A 21,219-nucleotide genomic window follows, 5' to 3' on the forward strand; every position below is an offset into this window, starting at 1 on the left:
CCTAAGTAGCCACTAGATTCTATCAGGGTTCTTTTTTTTTTTTTTCTTTTCTTTTTTTTAAGCTCTTTATTGGAATATAATTGCTTTACACTCTTGTACCAGTTTTTGAGGTACACCAAAGTGAATCAGCTGTATTTATACATATATCCCCATATCCCCTCCCTCCCGAGACTCCCTCCCACCCTCCCTGTCCTGGCCCTCTAAGGCATCACCCATCATCGAGTTGATCTCCCTTTGTTATACAGCAACTTCCCACTAGCTATCTATTTTACAGTTGGTAGTGTGTATATGTCTATGCTACTCTCTCATTTCATCCCAGCTTCCCCTTCGCTCCCGCCCTGACCCTGTGTCCTCCAGTCCATTCTCTGCATCTGCATCCTTATTCTTGCCCTGTCACTGGGTTCATCAGTACCATTTTTTTAGATTCCGTATATATGAGTTAGCATACAGTATTTGTTTTTCTCTTTCTGGCTTACTTCCCTCTGTATGACAGACTCTAGGTCTATCCACCTCATTATATATAGCTCCATTTCATTCGTTTTTATGGCTGAGAAATATTCCACTGTAAATATTTTTCTGTTTTTCTATTCTATTTTCTATCTATCTTTCTATTCTAACACATGTTATTTTTCCAGAATCAGGGTGGGGGAGGGGCTCTTTACTAACTCATCCCCTAGCCTTTCCATTGATGAGCAGCTGATCATTACAAGAGGCTTGATGATTTGGGGGTGCATCAGAATCCTTGTAGCTCCCAATTTGTGTTCATGCTTTTACCTTCTGAAGTCACCAGGAGCAATCTGTCCCTCTACCCCCACCCTGGCACAGCCCTTCAGATGTGAACCCGCCCCCCCATGCCACGTGTCCCCAACACCCTGTGCTTGTGAGCAAGCATCCTCTGAGCTCTCTCTAGATACCTGGTTCCCAGGCTCCTCAGCCTCCAGGATGCTGCCCTCCGCTCTGGTTTATCAACACGTGATTCCATTAAACGTGGTCCCAAGGAGTGCAAATGATTCTCCTCACGTGTTCTCACCAGCCTGGGGAGGAAGTATCTTTTTTTCCCACTCAAGTTCCTTCTCTCTTAGGTCCCTGGCTATTTGTGGATAACATTTAGCTATTTCCCTGCTTCCTCTCCTGAAAATATAAACAGACTCAGTGTTTGGTACCTAATTTTCTTTCTCATGCCTTTGTGTCCTATCTTGAAACTTCCTGTTCGGAGATGAGTTTTTCCTTTAAATGTGCAGCCTTTGGTCCAGTGATACATTATCATAAGTAATTGCTCCTCACTTGAGAATCCCCATTCTTTTTCATTAAAGATCGGACAAGACTACTTCCTCTCATTGACCGGGTGCACCAGATCTCTTACTTACTCATTCCCAGTGGGCCATGTAGCTGTTTAGTGCTGTTCAAAGTTCAGGAAAAAAAAACCCCAGAAACAAAACCAATGAATCACCAATGAAGTCGTCATTAGTAAAAGTTTATGGCACACATGTTACCGAATCCAAGCTCAGTCTGCTCACCACACGACAGGCCAATAATTGGGAGACAAGGTGTTGAGGCAAGGAATAGTGACATTATTCGGAAAGCCCAGTATCCAAGAAGACAGCATACTAGCATCCCAGAATACCATCTTATTGGGGTCTGGATGCCAGTTTCTTTTATAGAACAGAGTGGGGAAGAGGTGAGGAAGTAAAGTAAGAAGGCGTAAGTCTTGCAAAATATCTCCTGGCTTGGTGAGCATCGAGGAGGGGATGTGTTAGTTTCTTCTTTTCTGCAGCCATTCACAGGTGGGCAGGGTCAGAATGTCTCCCTGTGAGCTGAACAGAGGCACTTTAGTTTAACACTCAGGCAGAGGGGCAGGGCTCCTTGAGGTACCTTTATAGGATGCTATAGACAGCATCCTTTTAGTAATAAAAGCAACGAAAAGCAAAGGTTAAATAAAAGACACAGATCCCACATGGAGTCAGATTTCCCTCTTCCCTGTTACGCACATCCCAAAAAGACAGTGTGCAAACCATGAGCACTCCAACCAAAACATGGAAGGAAGCTCAGAGGTTAATTTTACAAAGCACCTTATGTAATGTGGAAGCAGTGACTGTTGATTCTTCCCAGTGATTGGTTACCATATTAGAATTTTCTTAAATGAGAGGGAATTGGTTAGTGGTTCCCTCATTTCAATCGGAGAGAAAACAATGTAAGTCTGACAATTTTCAGAGGCGTAAGTGACCCAGGACAAGTGAGCCTCACTTGTCTTGCAAAATCAGCTAAATTAAGCTTTGCTTGTCTGACTAAACTGGTTTTGTCTGCTCAGAGAATTTTCACGTCTCCGTTTGTGTTTGATTATAACAGTGTTTACGAGCTCGTTCACTGAGGGGCCTAATTTGGGGAGCATACGCTTGCTCAGGGGGGCAGCTGGCACCTCGATTTTGTGCCCTCCTGGCAGGAACAGACTTACTGCTATTTTCCCCTTAGCACCTTCTTTTTGGGGTCACCCAGAGATCCAGTAATTACATAAGAGAGAACCCTTTTTTTTTGGTGGAGGAGTCATGCATCTTTTCAAACCCAGTTAAGCTTTCCTAGTTCCCATGTATCTTGGTAACGATTATCCGTGTTGTCTTCCTATGGATGTAAAATGAGACTAATGACCCTTTCCCATCACTGCTCTTAGCTTTTAAAATGCCTCTATTCAGTGCCTCATTTATTGATTTATATTATCGGCTGCTGTTATACATGTGAGTTCTTTCTTATTAGCCACACCCCCTAGAAATATGCCTGTTAACAGTTCCTAGGCTGCATGTTTAAGAATTCAGAGGAGCCACTGACATATATACACTACTGATACTATGTATAAAATAGATAACTAATGAGAACCTACTGTAGAGCACAGGGAACTCTACTCAATGCTCTGTGGTGACCTAAATGGGAAGGAAATCCAAAAAAGAGGGGATCTGTACATACGTATAGCTGATTCACTTTGCTGTACAGCAGAAACTGACACAGCTTTGTAAAGCAATTATACGCCAATAAAAATTAATTAAAAAAAAAAAGGAATTCGGAGGAGTCAAAAGCAGGCATCTGAGGAGAGTGCACTCTGGAGTCATCCTTTAAAATTCCGGTCAGCAGCCTTTTGGAGATGTAAATCGAGGCAGCAGCTCTCCTTTTGGACAGCTTAATGATCTGTAGTTAATAGTAAGAGGCTGCTCGCAGATGCAATACAGCTGGGCTAGGTTAGCCCCTCTCCACTCCCCAGATTGCACAGTGATTACAGCCATTGAGATTCAGATTCTTCCCCGGAATCGATAACAAAAATCACAGAGATTCAGTGGTGGCTTGTCAGGGTGGGTGGCCTTTTCGCAGGCACTGTTTGCCCAAGCCAGTGACTGACGCCCTCCTTCCTGATCACACCCCAGGCTGGTTGGTCATCACCACAAATAGCCCCTCCAATGAGCCTGGGATGAAGAGTGCTGGGTTTCAGGCCGACTTCTCTTACGTGAGTGCACACAATTTCACTGAACTTGGAGGAAACGGAATGTAATCGCTGGGTAGCAAAATACGTCTGGGAGCCGTACAGTACACAACTGCAGGAGGCAGCTGCTGTGTTCTTATGCCTTGTGTGTGAGATTGGTGTAGATTACTGTGTGTAGGGATAGTATGGTAGGTTCTTTCATAATTTCCAGGGTCTTGTGATCTTCATACAAAAGCCCAAATGAATTCAACGACAACAAAAAAAGCCAAACAACCCCATTCAAAAATGGACAAAGAACTTGCATAGTCATTTCGCCAAAGAAGATGTACAAGTGGCCAATAAGCACATCAAAAGATGCTCAACATCACTAATGATCAGAGAAATACGAAGCAACATATTAATACGGTATCACCCCACACCCATTAGAATGACTATTGTAAAAAAAACCCAGAAAACACCTGTCATTGACAAGGGTATGGAGAAACTGGAACTGTTGTGTGCTGCAGTTCAGGAAGTAAAGTGGTGCAGCTGCTGTGGAAAACAATAGAGCCGTTACTCAGAAACAGACTTACCATACGACCCAGCAGTTCCACTTTTGGGTGTATAGACCCCAAAAAAATTAAAAGCAAGGCTCAAGGAGGTGTGTGTACATGCATGTTCATAGCAGCATTATTGTTAATGGCCAAAAGGTGGACGCAACCCATGTCCATTGATGGATGGATGTAAAAAGCAAACTGCTGTGAATAAAATGCATGTGATGCAGCATTAAAAAGGAAGGAAATTCTGACACATGCTACAACGTGGATGAACCTTGAGGACATTATGCTCATGAAATAAGCCAGTCACAAAAAAAGATCATTACCGTATGGTCCCACTTATATGAAGTACTAAAGGAGTCACATGCATAGAGATAGAAAGTAGAATGGTAGTTGCCAGGCGCTGGGGAGGGAGGAATGGGGAGCTGTTGTTTAACGGATGCAGAGTTTCAGTTTTGCAAGATGATAAAGAGTGAAAGAGATAGATGGTAGTGATGGTCACACAACAATGCGCATGTACTTCATGCCACTGAGCTGTATACTTTAAATGGTTAAGACGGTAAATTCTATGTTATGTGCATTTTGTCACAATTGGAAAAAAAAAAAGGTTAAGTGAAGGATGCCATCTTCTCTCAGCAATCCAGGTTTTGGGGGAACATATTAGAAATAAAAGTAAGAAAGAAAAAAAAACAGCCATAGGAATGGATCTTGACTTTATATGCAACTAATTATTTTACTTTATTTTACTTTGCAACTAATTATTGATACAAATATACTTGCTTTTACAGAGCCATTTTTCTCTCAAGAAGGGAGCTGCAGCCTTGGGCATTGGAACCGACAGCGTGATTCTGATTAAATGTGATGAAAGGTGAGCGTGAGTCTGTAACCTTGTTGGTTAGCAATTTGCTAACAATTTCTACACATACACCTAAAAAGGACTAAAGTCTGATAACAGGCAATGACTTGTAGGGAAGCAAACCTGCCTGCATCCCAGCTGCTGGCCTTTGCTGTTTCCTTTTCCCTCTTGCTTGGAGTCCTGGGATGTTGTTCCTCAATGCCATGGAGCCATTCTCAGCCTTTGACTGAATCAGAACCTTTGTGAAATCAATCACAGTATTCTGCACCAAGAAGGTGCAGAAGGACATTCGTCACTTGGACGCTTAAGCAACAACCATCAGGTTGAGAACTGATTTATGGAGGTGTCATCATTCCAGGCACCACAGGTTGTGTGAACTTGATGGAGTAATTACAGGATGGGGGGCAATTCAGGGAGCAGGAGGTAAATAACGCCCCCAGCAACTCATCCACTTGGTGCCTAAGCCAAAGAGCTCTCAGGAAAAAATCCCTATCTTAATTGGCACCCAAACTTCGTAGATACTCTGGAAAAAAGGTGAAGGGGAGGTTAAAATATAAGAAAATACACTTAGTCCTTAAGGGTTGAGTAAGAAATTCCACTAAATTAAGAGGATGCTACTCAATTCACCTTTTATTTATTCATCTGTATTTCTTAGACAGATATTTATGACCGCCCACCATGTCACCAGGCTCTAGAAAAGCATAAGGTGCAGTCCCAGCTCCCTGACTGTATATGACCTAGGTGGGGAGATATAGTAGCAGCAGAAGGATGGCAGGCTGACCCAAGGAGGAACAAGGGAGATGAAGTGCTAGAACTGACAGGAATTATTGCCTGACCAATGGGTGTGCAGGTTGCGAGGTGAGTCAAGGGGGAACGCCAGGCTTTGGGCTCTCCAGCTAAGTCCATGTGGTGCTCTTCTCTGAGCCAGGGAGCCCCACTGAAGTGAAAAGTTCCGATTTGGAGATGCTGAGTGTGAAGAGCTTAAGAGACAGCCAAGTGAGGGTGTCAGGGAGGCAGCTGGAAGTAGCAGCCTGGGAGGTCAGAAGGTGTACAATGGGAGCCGTGCAGCGGGGGCCTGGGAACGAGCTCAGAAGCATCCCCCTTTCGGGGAGAGACAGTCAGAGGAGCCTGCAGGAGACTGAGGAGGAACAGCCAGAGGTATTGGAGGCAAATCGGGCCCCGGGGCCACGAGAGTGTTTCTAGAAGGAGTGGGGAACCGCATCACATGCCACCAATGGATGAGACGAGGGTCAGCAAAGGCCCCTCAGCTTTCCTTATAAGGAGGTGGCCGGGGAGTCTGGCAGCAGCAGTTTCAACAGAGGGCTGAGGGTGGAGGCAGGTTGCAGTGGCTCGAAGAGTGAGGGGAGAGGAGGAAATGGAGAGCAAAGCCAAATGTTTCCAGAGGTTGAGCCACGAACCGGAGGAGGTAGGGCAGAAGCTGGGTGGAGAAGCTGTTGAGTCCAGGATGGTTTGGGTTTGGTTGTTTTAAGGAAAGGGGCTTACGGCATATTTAACTGTGCAGTGAAGGGTCTGCTAGAGATGAAATGTGAATTATATGAAAACAAAGAAGGGATAAAATAGCTGCGGTTTAATTTCCTTTGTGAGTTCCTTGTTCTTTTGGCTGAAGTTATGTAAGATCTTCCTCTGAAGAGCTCACAGGAACTCTGAAATCATCTTACATTATAAAATGGGAAGGAGACGGAGAGGAAGAAAACAGGAGTGGTGATGGAAGGGCAGGGGAGAGGTTTAGGGAGGGCTGGCAGGAAGGGGAGGGGCAGGGCTCTGGTCTTACGCTACCCTGACCAGCTGCTAATGGACTTCGATTTGGAAACCCTCAGAGTTGGAAAGGTTCTTAAACGTTTACTCATGCAGACTTTTTCTTTTTAACTTTCTATTTTTGTGAATAATTTCAAACAAAGAAAAATGGCAAGGATAGTGACAAGAACTCTCATACGTCCTACACCCTACATCCAAATTCACCAGTCGCTAACATTCTGATATATTTGCTTTCTCACTCTCTTTCTCTCCATGGATAGAATTTAATATTACATGTTGAATGTAATGAATATTACAATTTTACATACATAAATTGTACGTATATTATAGATATAATTTTTTCCAATTCATTTGAGAATTCCTTGCAGACATCATTCCTTTAATACTTCAATGTGTATTTTTTGATAACAAGGATATTCACTTACATAATCACAGTCTAATTATCAAAATCAGGAAGTTTGACATGGACACAAGACTCATTTAATCTACCCATCCTATTCAAATTTCATCAACTGTTCCAGTACTATCCTTTAGAGCCATTTTTTTCCCTGTTCAGGATCACGGATTACACTTAGTTGTCATGCATTTTTAGTCCCCTTTAATCTGGAACATGGCCTCATCCTTCCTTTGTTTTTCATGATGTTGATATTTTGAAGAGTGTAGACCATTTATTTTGTAAAATATTTCTTCATTTGGGTCTGTCTGACATTTCCTCGTGATCAGATTCAGGCGATGCATTTTGAGTAGGAATTCCAGGGAGGTGATGCCTGTCTTTGTCAAGTGCATCTGATCAGGAGTCATGTCAGCTTTGACCCTTGGTTAAGGTGGTGCCTGCCAGGTCTCTCCACTGTAAAATGACTAGGCTCAACTTTGCAGTTAATAAATATCTGTAGAGGATGCTTTAGGACTGTATAAACATTATGTTCCTCCTAAAACATCGATTCACTAGGTGAGCATCCGTTGATGATTCTTGCCTGAATTATGATTATGATGGTTGCAAAATAATGATTTTCTAACTCCATCATTCCTTCTAGGTTTACTAGTTCCTTTCATTCTGCTGTAAGGAAGAACGTCCCCTTTCTGTCTCTCTCCATCCATCTCTGTTTCTCTGTCTCTGCCTATCTGTCTTTCTCTGTTATTTGTTATCAGTGTGGACTTATAGGTATTTTTAGAAATTAATTCTCTCTAACATTCTCTTCCGCTCTCTTCGAGTTCTCCATCTCTTGCTCCTCTCTTCAGGGTTCCCTTTAACTTACCTAAATTACTAGTAAATTGCTATTCAACCTTACAGAAAATGTCTGACCAAAATATGTGTTACCTGGTTGGCATAGGACTAGAAAAGTCACAAGCCTTCCTAGCTCCCTTGTAACCCAAGAATTCTGTTAGCTATTTTGATTAACACTTTTATACTACAAAAATTAACTACTTATGCTTTTGTATACATTTTTAGTTCTTTCAACAGTATCACTTAGCTTTGTCAATTACAGTTACATTTCCCTGCTCCTGTGAAGTATCATACTTTGTCACACAATTGATTTAAACAGTTGAAAGTATAAATAATCTGGGATCATTATACTCTTTCATTAAATTTGCTGAGTTGTGGCCAGTGCCCAGAGGTGGTAAGGAAGCTAATTAACTCTTTCCAGTCCTCAGGGAGCTACTGAGTGCACTGTAATAGGATAGACTTCACCCTGAATCAATTAATGCGCAGGGCTTTGGGGAGCCCCCTGAGTGTCCTGTCTCCTGTGGGTTTGGATGCAGAGAACTTAGAGATGCTAGTGGTGTCTGTTCTTCATTATGTCCTATATCGGAAAGGATTATAAAATAGTAATAGCTGACACGTATTGAGTGTTTATTACACACCAGGCACAGTCCTGAGCACGTTACACAGTTGATCTAATTAATTCATTTATTGGGGACACAGAAGAGTATATTCCCTCACATTTACCTGGTGCTGACATAGCTTGTGAAGAGTTTCTATATACACAGTAGTCCTGAACAGTAGGATGTGGTCTCCTTTCTCTATCTGACTCACGGTCCAGGCAAGGTGTGACAGCTCCAAGGTCACAGAGCTGGGAGGTGAAGAATCAGGGCTTGTACTCAGAAGAGAATTCCACGTGCTCACTAACGAAGCATGGTCCCTTCTTTTTTGTGTTTTCCAATCTTTTTAAACTGTGGTAAAATACACATAAACTTTACCCTCTTAACTGTTTTAAAGTGTACAGTTCAGCGATGTGAAATAGGCTCACATTGCTGTGCTACCGTCACCACTCTTCATCTCTGAGACTCTTTGCATCTTGCCAAACTGAAACTCTATACCCATAAACAAAAACTATCCACTCTCCCTCCCCCGAGCCCCTGGCAACTGCCATTCTACTTTCTGTCCCTGTGAATTTGACTGCTTTAGTACCTCACCCTTGTCTTTTTGAGATGAACTTGTTTCACTTAGCATAATGCCTCAAAGTTCGTCATGTTGTAGCAAATGTCAGAATTTCCTTCTTTTTTGTGGTTGAATTTTGTATATTTATATATATATATATAGACACACATACATATATATATACACATATACATATATACATATATCTCACTCAATTCCTCTGTTGATGGACACTTAGGTTGTTTCCTGATCTTGTCCAGTGCTGGTAGTACAGATACCTCTTTGAAATATTGATTTCATTTCCTTTGGATAATTACCCAAGGAGTGGGATTCAGAAATCACACTGTATTTTTATTTTTAATTTTGAGGAACCTCCATCCGTACTGTTTTCCATTGTGGCTGTATCGATTTACATTCCCACCAAGAGTGTACAAAGGTTTCCTTTTCTCTACAATCTTACCAACAGTTGTGTTTTCTTGCCTTTTTGATAGTAGCCACCCTAACAAGGTGTTAGGTGATATCTCATTGTTAGATGATATCTCAAAACCATCCAAACAAGGTTTTGCTTTGCATTTCCCTGATGATTAGCGCTGTTGAACATTTTACAGTATACCTATTAGTTTATACCTATTTATGTGTCTTCTTTGGATAAATGTCTATTCAGGTCCTTTGCCCATTTATTTTTTTAATTGGGATATTTGGTTTCTGCTATTGAGTCATGTGAGTTCCTTATATATTTTGGATATTAACCTTTATCAGATATATGGTCTACAGATATTTTCTCTCATCCCATAGGTTGCCTTTCCACTTTGTTGGTTGTTTCTTTGATGTGCAGAGCTTCTTAGTTTGAACATAGTCCCACTTGTTTATTTTGGCTTTTGTTATCTTTGCTTTTGGTGTCAAATCAAAAAAAATCACTGCCAAGACCCATGTCAAGGAGCTCACCACCTATGTTTTCTTCTAGGAGTTTTATGTTCAAGTCTTTAATTCATTTTGTGTTAACTTTTGTATATTGTGTAAGATAGTGATCCAGTTTCATTCTTTTGCATGTGGCTGTCCAGTTTCCCCAACACCATTTATTAAAGAGACTATTCTTTCTTCATTGTGTATTTTTGTCAGCTTTGTTAAAGATTACTTGACTATACATGTGTGGATTTACTTCTAAGCTCTCTATTCTCTTCCATTGGTCCATTTCTCTGTTTTTATGTCAGCACCATACCATTTTGATTACTATAGCTTTAAAATCAGGAAAGGTGATGCTTCCAGCTTTGTTCTTCTTTCTCAAGATTGCTTTGGCTATTTGGGTTCTTTTATGGTTCCATATGAATCTTAGGATAGTTCTTTTCTATTTCTGTGAAAAATGCCATTGGAATTTTGATAGGGATTGACGATATTAATTCTTCCAATCTATGAACATGGGGTATTTTTCCATTTTTTTGTCTCCTTTCATTGACAGCTTATAGTTTTCAGTGTATGGAACTTTCATCTCCTAAGTTAAATTTATTCCTAAGTATTTTGTTCTTTTTGATGCTATTGTAAATGGGGTTGATGTTTGTATGTTGATTTTGTATTCTGCAACTTCACTGAATTTTTAAATCTGTTTTAACAGTTTTCTGATAGAGTTTTTAGGGTTTTTCTATATATAAGGTCATGTCATTTGCAAACAGAGAAAGTTGAACTTCTTCCTTTCTAATTTAGGTATGTTTTTTCCTCTTTTTTTGCCCAATTGCTCTGGCTAGGACTTCTAGTACTATGTTGAGTAGAAATGGTAAGAGTGGGCCCTCTTACCTTGATCCTGATCCTAGAGGAAACTCTTTCAGCTTTTCACCTTTGAATATGATGTTAGTTGTGGGCTTGTCATATATGGCCTTTATTATGCTGGGGTACTTTGTCTCGATACCTAGTTTGTTGAGGTTTTTTATCATGAAAGGATGTTGAATTTTGTCAAATACCTTTCATGTATCTGTTGAAATGATTATGTGATATTTATATTTTTTATCTTTCATTCTGTTTGTGTGTCACATTGATTGATTTGTGGATGTTGACCCATCCCTTGAATCCCAGGGATAAATCACACTCAGTCATTGTGTGAGATCCTTTTAATGTATTGTTGAATTTAGTTTGCAAGTATGTCATAAGGAGTTTTGCATCTATGTTCATTGGGGATATTGGCCTGTAGTTTTCTTTCCTTATAGTGTCCTTGTCTGGCTATCATATTGCAGGTAATGCTGGCCTCATAAAATGAGTGTGGAACTTTTTGGAAGTTCCGCACTGTTGAATTTTTGGGAGAGTTTGAGAAGGATTGGTGTTAATTCTTCTTTAAATGTTTGATAGAATTTACCTGTGAAGTCACCTAATCCTGGCTTTTCTTTGTTGGAGGTTTTTGATTACTGCTTCAATATCTTTACTTGATATTGGCTTATTCAGAAATTCTATTTCTTTATCATTCAGTCTTGTGTGTTTCTAGTTAGTCTAGCTAAATATGTGTCAGTTTTGTATATCTTTTAAAAAAGCAACTCTTAGTTTTGTTAATATTTTCTATTGTCTTTCTAGTCTCCATTTATTTCTGCTCTAATATTTATTATTCCTTTGTTCTGCTAACTTTTGCTTTTCATTTTCTAGTTCCTTGAGATATAAAATTAGGTTATTTCTCTGAGATCTTTTATTTTTCTTAATGTACTCATTTACCACTATAAAGTTCCCTTTAGAACTGCTTTGCTACATTTTGTATGTTTTGCTATGTTGTATTTCCATTTTCATTTGTCTGGAGATACTTTTTGATTTCTCTTTTGACCCACTGATTGTTCAGGTGTGTGTTAGTTAATTTCCACATATTTATGATTTTCCAATTTTCCTCCTGTTATTGATTTCTAGTTTCATATAATTGAGGTTACAAAAATCCTTGATATGATTTCAGTCTTCTCATATCTTTTGACTTGCTTTGTGGCCTAATGTCTATTTTGGAGAATGTTCATGTGTGCTTAAGAAGAATGGTTATTCTGCTGCTGTTGGCTGGAATGTTATTTATGTGTCTCTTAGGTCCATTTGGTCATTTGCGAATTGGTTGTTTTGTGTTTTTGTTTTCAAGATTGAGTTCTCCATGTATTTGGGATATTAATCCTTTATTAGATACATGATTTGCAAATACTTTCTCCCATTCTGTGGGTTGCCTTTTTCCTCTGTTGATAGTGTCTTTTGATTCATGAAAGTTTTAAATTTTCATGAGGTCCAATTTGTCTGTTTTTACCTTTGTTGCTTGTGCCTTTGGTACAATATCCATGAAAACAGCTATTGCCAAATCCAATGTCATGAAACTTTTGTCCTATGATTTCTTCTAAGAGTTTTATAGTTTTAGCTCTTACATTCTGGTCTCTTTTCTATTTTGAGTTAATTTTTATATATGGTGTTAGGTGAGGTTTAGCCCCTTCTTTTTAAAAAAAACAAACATAATTTTCTTTTCTTATTCCAGAAGCAGCATGTATTCCTTTTAGAAACATAAGAAAATAGAAGGACTGAGACATAATCTCTCATAATACTTTGGTGCATGTAGTTCCAAATATATTTATATATATTTAAATATAAAACTTACTGATTAAATATTTTTTACATAATAAAACATAACAGGTAATTTCATGTCATTAGAAATTCTCCAATATAATTCTCAATCACTGTTTAATAATCTATTTTTTAGAATTTATATTATTAATATTTAACAAATCTCCTGTTGTTAGACACTAAAGTTATTTTAAAATTTGCTATATAAAAATACAAATATAAATATCATTGAGTCCAAATATTTGCACATATATTGTTTTCTTAGGATAAATTCCTGGAAGTAGAATTTCTGAGCCTAGGACTGTGCCTATACTAAGAGTTATGATATTTGCTGGCATGTTGCCCTTCAGAAAAGAATGGCTAATTTACACTCCCTCCAAGTACAGGGGTGACTACTCATTATGTCCTCATCAATACTAGGAACTAAAACCTTAAGTGATCTGTGTCAATTGGATGGATGGGACCTTTTTTTATTATTGATGTTTTCATATGCATTTTTGATAATTTGCAAAGTTGAGCATTTTATGCTTATCAGTTATTTATAGCTGAAAAAGAAAACAAAGTCCTTTCTTGTCACATATGTTGTAAATGTTTCCAAAATGTACATCTGCTTTTTAATTTTATTTGTAGTATTTATAGAAACATTCCATTTCCATCTTTAGTGTCTTCTTTAGAAAGTCTTCTCCATTCTTAGCACGTTCATATTCATCTCTCCAATTTTTTTTCATCCAGTTGTACTTTAGAATTATTTTCCCAGGTTCCCATTTCTTTAAAACCCATAAAGCTCTACATATAATTATTTTGCAATATTAAAATATCTTTATAACCTTCCTTCTCATTTCAGATGTTACATTTTCTCTCTTTTTTATTGGACTAATCAGATATTTGTATATTCATTTAACTTTCAAAGTATGACCTTTTGAATTTATTAATTTGGTCTACTCATACAGTTTCTAAATTACTGAAAAAACTTTTCATCCTTTCTGCCTACGTTGTTTGTTTTTATTTTCCTACCTTCTTGAATGAAATATGTTTAGTTATTTTTAATTCTCTGTTACTTAATTTCAAAAGCATATCAGGCTAAACATTTCCCTCTGAGAATGATTTAGGGTGCTTCTCATAATTTTATATGTCCTATTTCCATCTCATTAATTTTTTAAGATTTTTATTTTTTAATTTATTCTTTTTTTATTATTTATTTATTGGGTCTTCATTGCTGCGCGAGGACTTTCTGTAGTTGTGCAAGTGGAGGATACTCTTTGTTGCCGTCCATGGGCTTCTCGTTGTGGTGGCTTCTCTTGTGGAGCACAGGCTCTAGGTGCTTGGGCTCAGTAGTTGTGCCTCGTGGGCTAGAGCGCAGCCTCAGTAGTTGTGGCACAGGGGCTTAGTTTTCCCGCAGCCCGTGGGATCTTCCTGGACCAGGAATCGAACCCACACCCCCTGTGCTGGAAGTGTGGAGTCTTAACCACTGGACTGCCAGGGAAGTCCTTTGAACTCTTATGATGATCGTTTTCTTCTCTTTACCAACATGTCCAGGGAAGAGGAATGGTAGTCTGGGGAGGGGGAGGGGTGATGAGCGATCGCTAGCGTCCCTTCCTGCCCACACACTTACCCTCATCATCTACTTCCCTCTCAGCCTCAGTGTTAGCTCCCAGTGGCGGCAATAAAGAGGTTTCATGTGAAGAAGAAAATGACTCTTTACCACATCATGGCTGGAGTCCTCAGTTGCCCATCTGGGAAGTATGGGTCAGTCAGTGCTTTTTGAAACTGTAAAGTGTGTGTTTTTTTTTTTTTTTGTATAGTTGATTAACAGTGATGTGTTAGTTTCAGGTGTACAGCAAAGTGGTTCAGTTATACATATACATGCACCTATTTTTTTTTTCAAATTCTTTTAATTACTGGAATTAGACACAAAAATCACCAAAAATATCCTGTTACCATATCCTGACCATAATGCCAAGAGATCCCATTGTGCATATTGAAAAGCAAATCTTAAAGGAGAAAAATACTGTTCATTATTATAAAGTTCTTTTCCCACATCAAACTGAATTTAAAGGGATCAAGGAAGTTCACTGTTTATGATTATGGTAAATTTTTTTTTTTTGCAAAGGGCTTGGTTTCATAAGGCCAGTGCTTCCTGGATGATCTGTTTTGACTGCTGTTTATCAGTTTCTCTTATGGGCCCTTCCTGGGATAAGTTATCACATTGGCAGCAGCCGTATGGACACACATGGAGCTCTTTTCCCCATGGTAGTCCTCGGGAAGGTTTTATCATATAATTCCTGCAACATTTTTTTTTCCAAGTCAGTCCATGCAAATTGTCAAGTCACCACACGGTCCAGGCAATTTGAAAATTCACTTCAGTCCAGGAATTCCCTGTGCTTAATCTACATTACAATCAATGTTAAAGAAATAGTCTTGCTAAGCACTGACTAGTTAAAAAACAAAACCAAAAATCTAGCAGCTTCCTGTTACTCCTGTAGCCTCTGGGGGTGCCACTAGAAAGAACAATATCATCTAAGGATGATAGGCAGATATGTTTTAGCAGGAGGGTCTACGTTTTTCTTATTTTACTAATCAGTAGTAATAGCAATAAGTATTGGGATTAAGGAATTACTCTATCCAGGGTGTAGTGGAATATTTTCCATAGTGGAAATATTACCTACATCATTATAATTCTAGGACTGAACCTGAAAGATTTCTTGTTAAGTCAGGGTAGTAGGCATTTTTTAAAATCCCATAGATGCTTTGAAAGACAGACAGTGCTGAGAACCTGGATTTTGATGTCAGAATATAGCTCTAAGTTTGAAATCTGCCCCTACTAACTGTGTAACATCCTGCAAGTCACACAACGCTAGCACCACTACTAGTAATAACAACGAGACTATCTAACATGTGTTGTGTGGTTACTATATGCTAGGCAGAGTTTTATACCTAGTGCTTTACAGTGTTTTACATTTACTGCATCATTCAATCCCCATGTAAACCTTGTGAGGGAGGTACTATTAATATCATTTATAAATGACTAAATGGAAGAACTGAATTCTTCAAGTACACACAAGTAGCATAGAATCTGGGGCAGAAATCTGGTTACTCTGTCTCCACATTCCAAGCTTTCAGCCACGTTTGTCTGCTTCTAGGAGCCTCAGTTTCCTTATCTGCAAAGTAAGGACAGTAATAATTCTTTTGTGGGGTTGGCATGAGGGGCAGAGATAGGGAGTAAGTCATAGTGCAGTGACTGCTTCTAAAACTGGTAGTTCCTTATCACTGCTGGGGCTGTTGCTATTCACAGTGGTTGTAACATTAGTCAATTTCTAATGGGAAGGATCACGCATCCTTTCTTCTTTGCACACAAATCTTTGTGAACAAAGCCAAACTCTAAGCACTTAGGAAAGGCTGGTAGAATTATTGCAGTTCAGCAGGGCCAAGGAGCAAGGTCACCAAAGTCTCAAGCACCCAATTTGTGACCATTTGGGTGCCTGCCCTAGAGCTCTAACTCCCCAGTAACGTGCTCCATTTGGTAAGATCGTTTCCCCATCAGAGCCACGGGAAGATAGCCATGCATCTGGGTCCAAAGTCCACGCACAGTGAATCTGTGTCTTTCGCTTCTTCCCACAAAGAGAAGATTCTTCCTGTTGGCAGCTCTAGCTGGCAGTGTGCAGTTTTGCCCAGGCAACTTCATGAAGTTATCTGACCCTATAGCATCACATGAATTAAAAAAATTTTTTTTAATTTATTGAGGTAACATTGGTTTCTCATATTTATAAAAGTTTCATGTGTACAACATAAGGTTTTGACTTCCGTATACATGACAGCAAGAGCAGTATATGAATTTTTAAAGCCTGTCACAAAATCACGAATCTCAATGCAAAACAGTCACATCCAAAGCAGCAGTCTGATTCAACAGTCCTCTCTTTAATGGCAGTTCTCTCTTAAACACTAACACCTAACAGAGACCATCAGTCACTACTTAATCAGGTTCTTAAAGGCTGCATGCGTAAACATAAAAGATATACATTTTTGCTATGGAAATACTTCTAGATGAGACATACAGGATGCAACAGCTGCCATCCAAAGCTGCCCTGCGCCAAGAGATGCTTGTGTGGAAAAGCCAGGACTGCCAGACAGCTTCTAATCCTCGGAGGAGCCTGCTGGGTGTTGCCCAGCTCTCTCTCCCCCCACGACAATGGGCAGGCAGGGATGCACAAAGCCACATCTGGACCACCTTCTGCTTGCTGCCCTACAGCTACAATGGCTGAAAACCCTGGGTCCTGTGAAAAGTGCTTGGCTAGTATGTTGCACAATTATTGAACTACGTATCAGGCTAAAACTTCCATTTCTAAAGCAATGTCTCTGAGCATGTGGACCTAGGTCTGCCTGTGTCACAATCTCCTTGTTGAAAACACAGATTGCTATGCATGTTTGTCTATTTACTTGTCATTGTTTGTCTCCCTTGTCAGCATGTGAGCCTGGAGAGTAGAAACTGACCTGTTTACCCTGGTGCCCCAGCACCCCTAATCGTGTCTGGCATATAGTGAGTTCTCAGTAAATATTCGTAGAATGAGTTAATTACTGGGCCCTGTACCTGACCTCCTGAATCAAAATCCCTAAGAGCAAGGCCAAGGAATATGTGTCTTAAACACATACACAGGTGATTTTTATGCATGCTAAATTTTACAAACCATTGTTCTAAAGTAATTCATCCAATTCTTAGATAACTGAAAAGATGAAAAGTTTTGTCTCGAGAGGCCTCCATACGACAATAGCTGTCTGGTCAGTCACGAAGGTAAAGTGAACATATAATACTATCCTTGGGTGAAACTTTTTCCTTCTAGTCACATATGTCCAACAAATGTCGACCTGCCACCCACAGTGTGCCAGGCTCTGGGTTTCTAAGTGGACCAAACAAAGATGGGCTTGGAAGGCCAGATGCCCGGGAAAGTCTGGAGCCTACCTGTTGAGAGCACACCCAGAGCTTTCCACTCTACAAGAAGCAAACACTTGGACTTGATTATTTGACAAGCCTGTCCCTTCTCCCTGCCCTGATACGGAAACGGGACAGAGTATATGTTCATTACTGCTTTCCCAGCAGGTTTGGATGACACCTCCGATTCGTGAACGCCAGATGTTATCTCAAAGGCTTTATCTTATCTTAAAAGACAACAACATTTCCAAAGAGGTTTCCTATACGTTTGGCTCTTTGAGTTTGTTCTGGAAGCTTGGCATTTTCTTTCTAGTTACAACCAGCCTTTACCTGATCCTGGGCTGTCATGCAGGTGACGCTCTTGTCCTGTTTCCTCGTTTGAAAAATGAGACAATTAGATGAGAAAGAGGTCTTGATTCCCTCCCAATTCTGATGTCCCCTCATCTGTGACTTCTTCGTGAGGTCTTACTGACTAGGCTTAACAGAATATCCAGACATGATTACTGACCAAACAGCAATCATCACGCCAGTCTCCGCCAGAGTCTCCAAGGCAGAGGGGGTGAGTTGTGCTAGACTGGGTGACATTTGGGACTTGCAGACAATTTCTGAGAATTCTCTCCCTCAATTTTTATGTTTACCTACAAAAATACTGTGGCAATTTTAAAGAACTTAAAACTTGATGTAAAAGGTAAATGGAAGACCTGAATGCCCTCTGAAATTTGAATGTTTTGTTTCTATCATGGTGGAGCAAGGTATTTTAGCATAGCCAGGTCTAAGAAAGGATGAAAAATCAGAGCTCTGAGGGATGCCCCCAGGCCAAGCTGTGATGTGTAGAGAGACGTGTAGGGCATGAAAGGCCCTCCAGAGCTCTTTCGCCAATCCCCTCGCCCCCCGGCCTGTCCTTCCGTTCCCTCTGTCCCTGCTTCAGTGGCCCATCTCACAGAAGTTCCCCCAAGGTGGGCTGCCCTGAGTTAGAGTCATACCCTCAGCAAACTTAATGCCTTTTGTTCCTTTCCAGCCCAGCTGACTAATCGCTGGCAGTGTGTCCATTGCCCTTGCCAGGCAATTGCATGTTAACTGCCTTTCTTGGGAAAACAGCCTCACAAAACCCAGTGGTTCTCCACGCTTTCAGGACTAATGTCTGCTTTATGTGCCAGCTCTTATGTAATACCTTCTTTGTTAGCCTGGAATGAATATATAACTTACCTACTTACCATGCCCAAATTGTTTTTATAAAATGGAGAAATGTTAGAAAAGTAGTTCATAGTAGGAGAACATATTTCAATAGGTAAAGCTTAGGCAAGACCACACTAGAAGCTGTGGATGAGGTAGACCAGTTGCTTGCTCTGTATCTAAATCTATATCTACCTAACATCACAAGGACCACCACAAATGACTGTGGAGCTAGTGACACATTCCAAAACCGCACTTACTCTCCCCTAAATGCCAGTAGCCTCCCCAAACATTTATTGTGACAACCTCCTCCCCACCATTTATTTTTCCAAATTGCCTTTTACAAACCTGGATCAATGACCCAGATGTGAGAAGTTTAGCCAGTTTAGCAACCTCAAGGGAGCTGTTTGGGTTTAAAGAATAGTTCACAGCCTCCAGTAACGTGTAGCTACTCTGTCCTTTGCCTGGTTTCTTCCCCAGAGTCTTGGGGTAGGAATGTCATTATGCGTAATAACAATCTCAAAAACAAAAACTAACATTTATGAAATACTTCCCAGATGCCAAGCACTTTTAAAGTAATTTTGCATTTATTAACTTATTTAATCCTCATAACTCCATAAGTAGCAGGATTATCGCTGTGTTCCGTGGACCATAATAATAGGCACAGGGAAATTAGATAACGTGACTAAGATCACACATGTAGTAGCCACGTCTAACTTCTTGTAGAAATCAACTCCTTTGATTATTGTAACAGTAGAGTTTTATAGTAAGCAAAGGGCTATCTGTGTTTCTATTTTAGGAAGGAAACATTTCCGAGGTGAAAGGATGTTTCTTTCTCCAATGCCTGTCTGTCTGACACTTGAGTCCATGGGTTCTTGGCCTGCTTTGTGCTTAATTTAGCCTTTGGAATGTATTTAGGTAGCCTTTGACTCAATATTTTTATTCTCTTCTTGGAGTTTCACCTCTATGTGAAATTGCAGGTCCATTCGTTGGAAGATTTGAAATACAAATCTTTTTCTGAACTCTGCTTTCAGTGCCAAATGTCTTGCTCCAAAGCAGGTTTGCTTTAATTAGGAAGATGACCTAAAAAGCAGGCTCTGTGCAGAGTGGAGACACACGTGGACAGTGAGGTCGGGTGTCTGCTAAACATGTCAGAAATTACAGTCCAACGTCACTCAGGGAGGAAATGCCTTTCCTTTTGGAAACAGCCAAGGGGTTGTTCTAACTGATTGTTATTGTTAGTGGTTTAAGGTTGGATGTTTACCCTCCTGCGGCTCCTTGTAAAGACAACAAAGTAAATTATTCAAAGCAAACTTACATTTATTTTTCCTTTCAGGGGGAAAATGATCCCATCTGATCTTGAAAGAAGGATCCTTGAAGCCAAACAAAAAGTAAGTCTTTGAAGGGAACTTTATCCGGCCCATAATAAGCTGAGGGTATGTATTTCTATTTCTACCAATAGAGAACACCTTTTTGTTTTATTTTTAAAAGAGAATATGGAATTTTGCATTGTCCTTACTTGTTTCTCTGAGTGATAGGCTCTGCTTTGAAAAAGTCTAAGTTACTGAATTAATACTGTGTGCAATGATACTGTAACAGTTTCCAAAGAATTTGTCTTCCCATGTGAAGAGTATTGGCATTAATTAGAGACACATTGGAAAGATTGTATTCACAAGTGGAAAATCCCAGGAAGCTAATTTAGCATATGGGAATTACTGTGTGTGGTTATTTGAAAAGGGCCAATATTTCCTGCCTAGACACATTACTGATGTGATTGGCCCTCCAAAGACCTTATATTTCAGGAAGCAATTCAGTACTTTTTTTGGAAGTGACAGGTTCTGAAGACCAGCTAAAAATTCCTACAAAGCTCTAGGAAGTCATTCACATCCCTGGATGATTTGTAGCCCAGAGCTTTTAGTAGATCTATCTATAGTTCCTAGTTTGGCGACATAAAGCACTAATTTTATTATTAGGATCTCAGGAATAATTATCAATTTTCATATGCTCTTTTTCCCTCTACAAAGTGGCAGCCAGATTCTTTCCCCTCATTCTGGTACGAAAACCACTTCTAGTCACATAAACCTTTGCTGCCCCCTAAAGGCTGCCTCTGTAACATCAGGTTCTATCCTGAATTTGAGACATTCTTGGCCATCTTTCAGCAGCAGCCTCTTATATCTATCAATTTTCATTTAGCCACAGCCAGACAGACTGAGCCAACGTAGACGGGTGAAAGTCATGGCTTATTGTTTAGCCCCAAATGAATCCTCTCCCCTAAGACTCCGAATACGTTATCTGAGGATTTTCCAAATGGGAATAATGGGCTGGTAGGAGCTCCTTCCCTTTGTCCTCTTGTCTGCTCACCCTGGGAGATTTATTACATTCAGAGGCCCTGTTGTGAAAAAGGAAGACTGGAAAAGTAAGTGGGGGTGGGGGAGGCCAGAAAGTCTCCCTGGAATATATCAATATCTTGTGGGTACCACCAAGCTCACTCACCGCCGGGTCTAGCGTAGCCTTTTCTGAGAACCAGGACGTCTGTTCTCCTAAGGCAACTGGCAG

General features: G+C 40.0%; 1 protein-coding gene across 1 annotated transcript in view; it reads left to right on the plus strand.

The window, feature by feature from the left end:
- Nucleotides 1-21,219, plus strand: part of GAD2 (glutamate decarboxylase 2) — a 67,399-nt gene that overhangs the window by 21,829 nt on the left and 24,351 nt on the right. Inside the window, exons 8-9 of the mRNA XM_057732047.1 lie at nucleotides 4,788-4,867; nucleotides 20,000-20,054. Of these exons, the coding sequence (XP_057588030.1) occupies nucleotides 4,788-4,867; nucleotides 20,000-20,054 (135 nt within the window). The remainder of the gene's footprint in view (nucleotides 1-4,787; nucleotides 4,868-19,999; nucleotides 20,055-21,219) is intronic.

The sequence above is a fragment of the Hippopotamus amphibius genome, chromosome 4 (assembly GCF_030028045.1).
Source record: "Hippopotamus amphibius kiboko isolate mHipAmp2 chromosome 4, mHipAmp2.hap2, whole genome shotgun sequence".
Classification (NCBI taxonomy): domain Eukaryota; kingdom Metazoa; phylum Chordata; class Mammalia; order Artiodactyla; family Hippopotamidae; genus Hippopotamus; species Hippopotamus amphibius.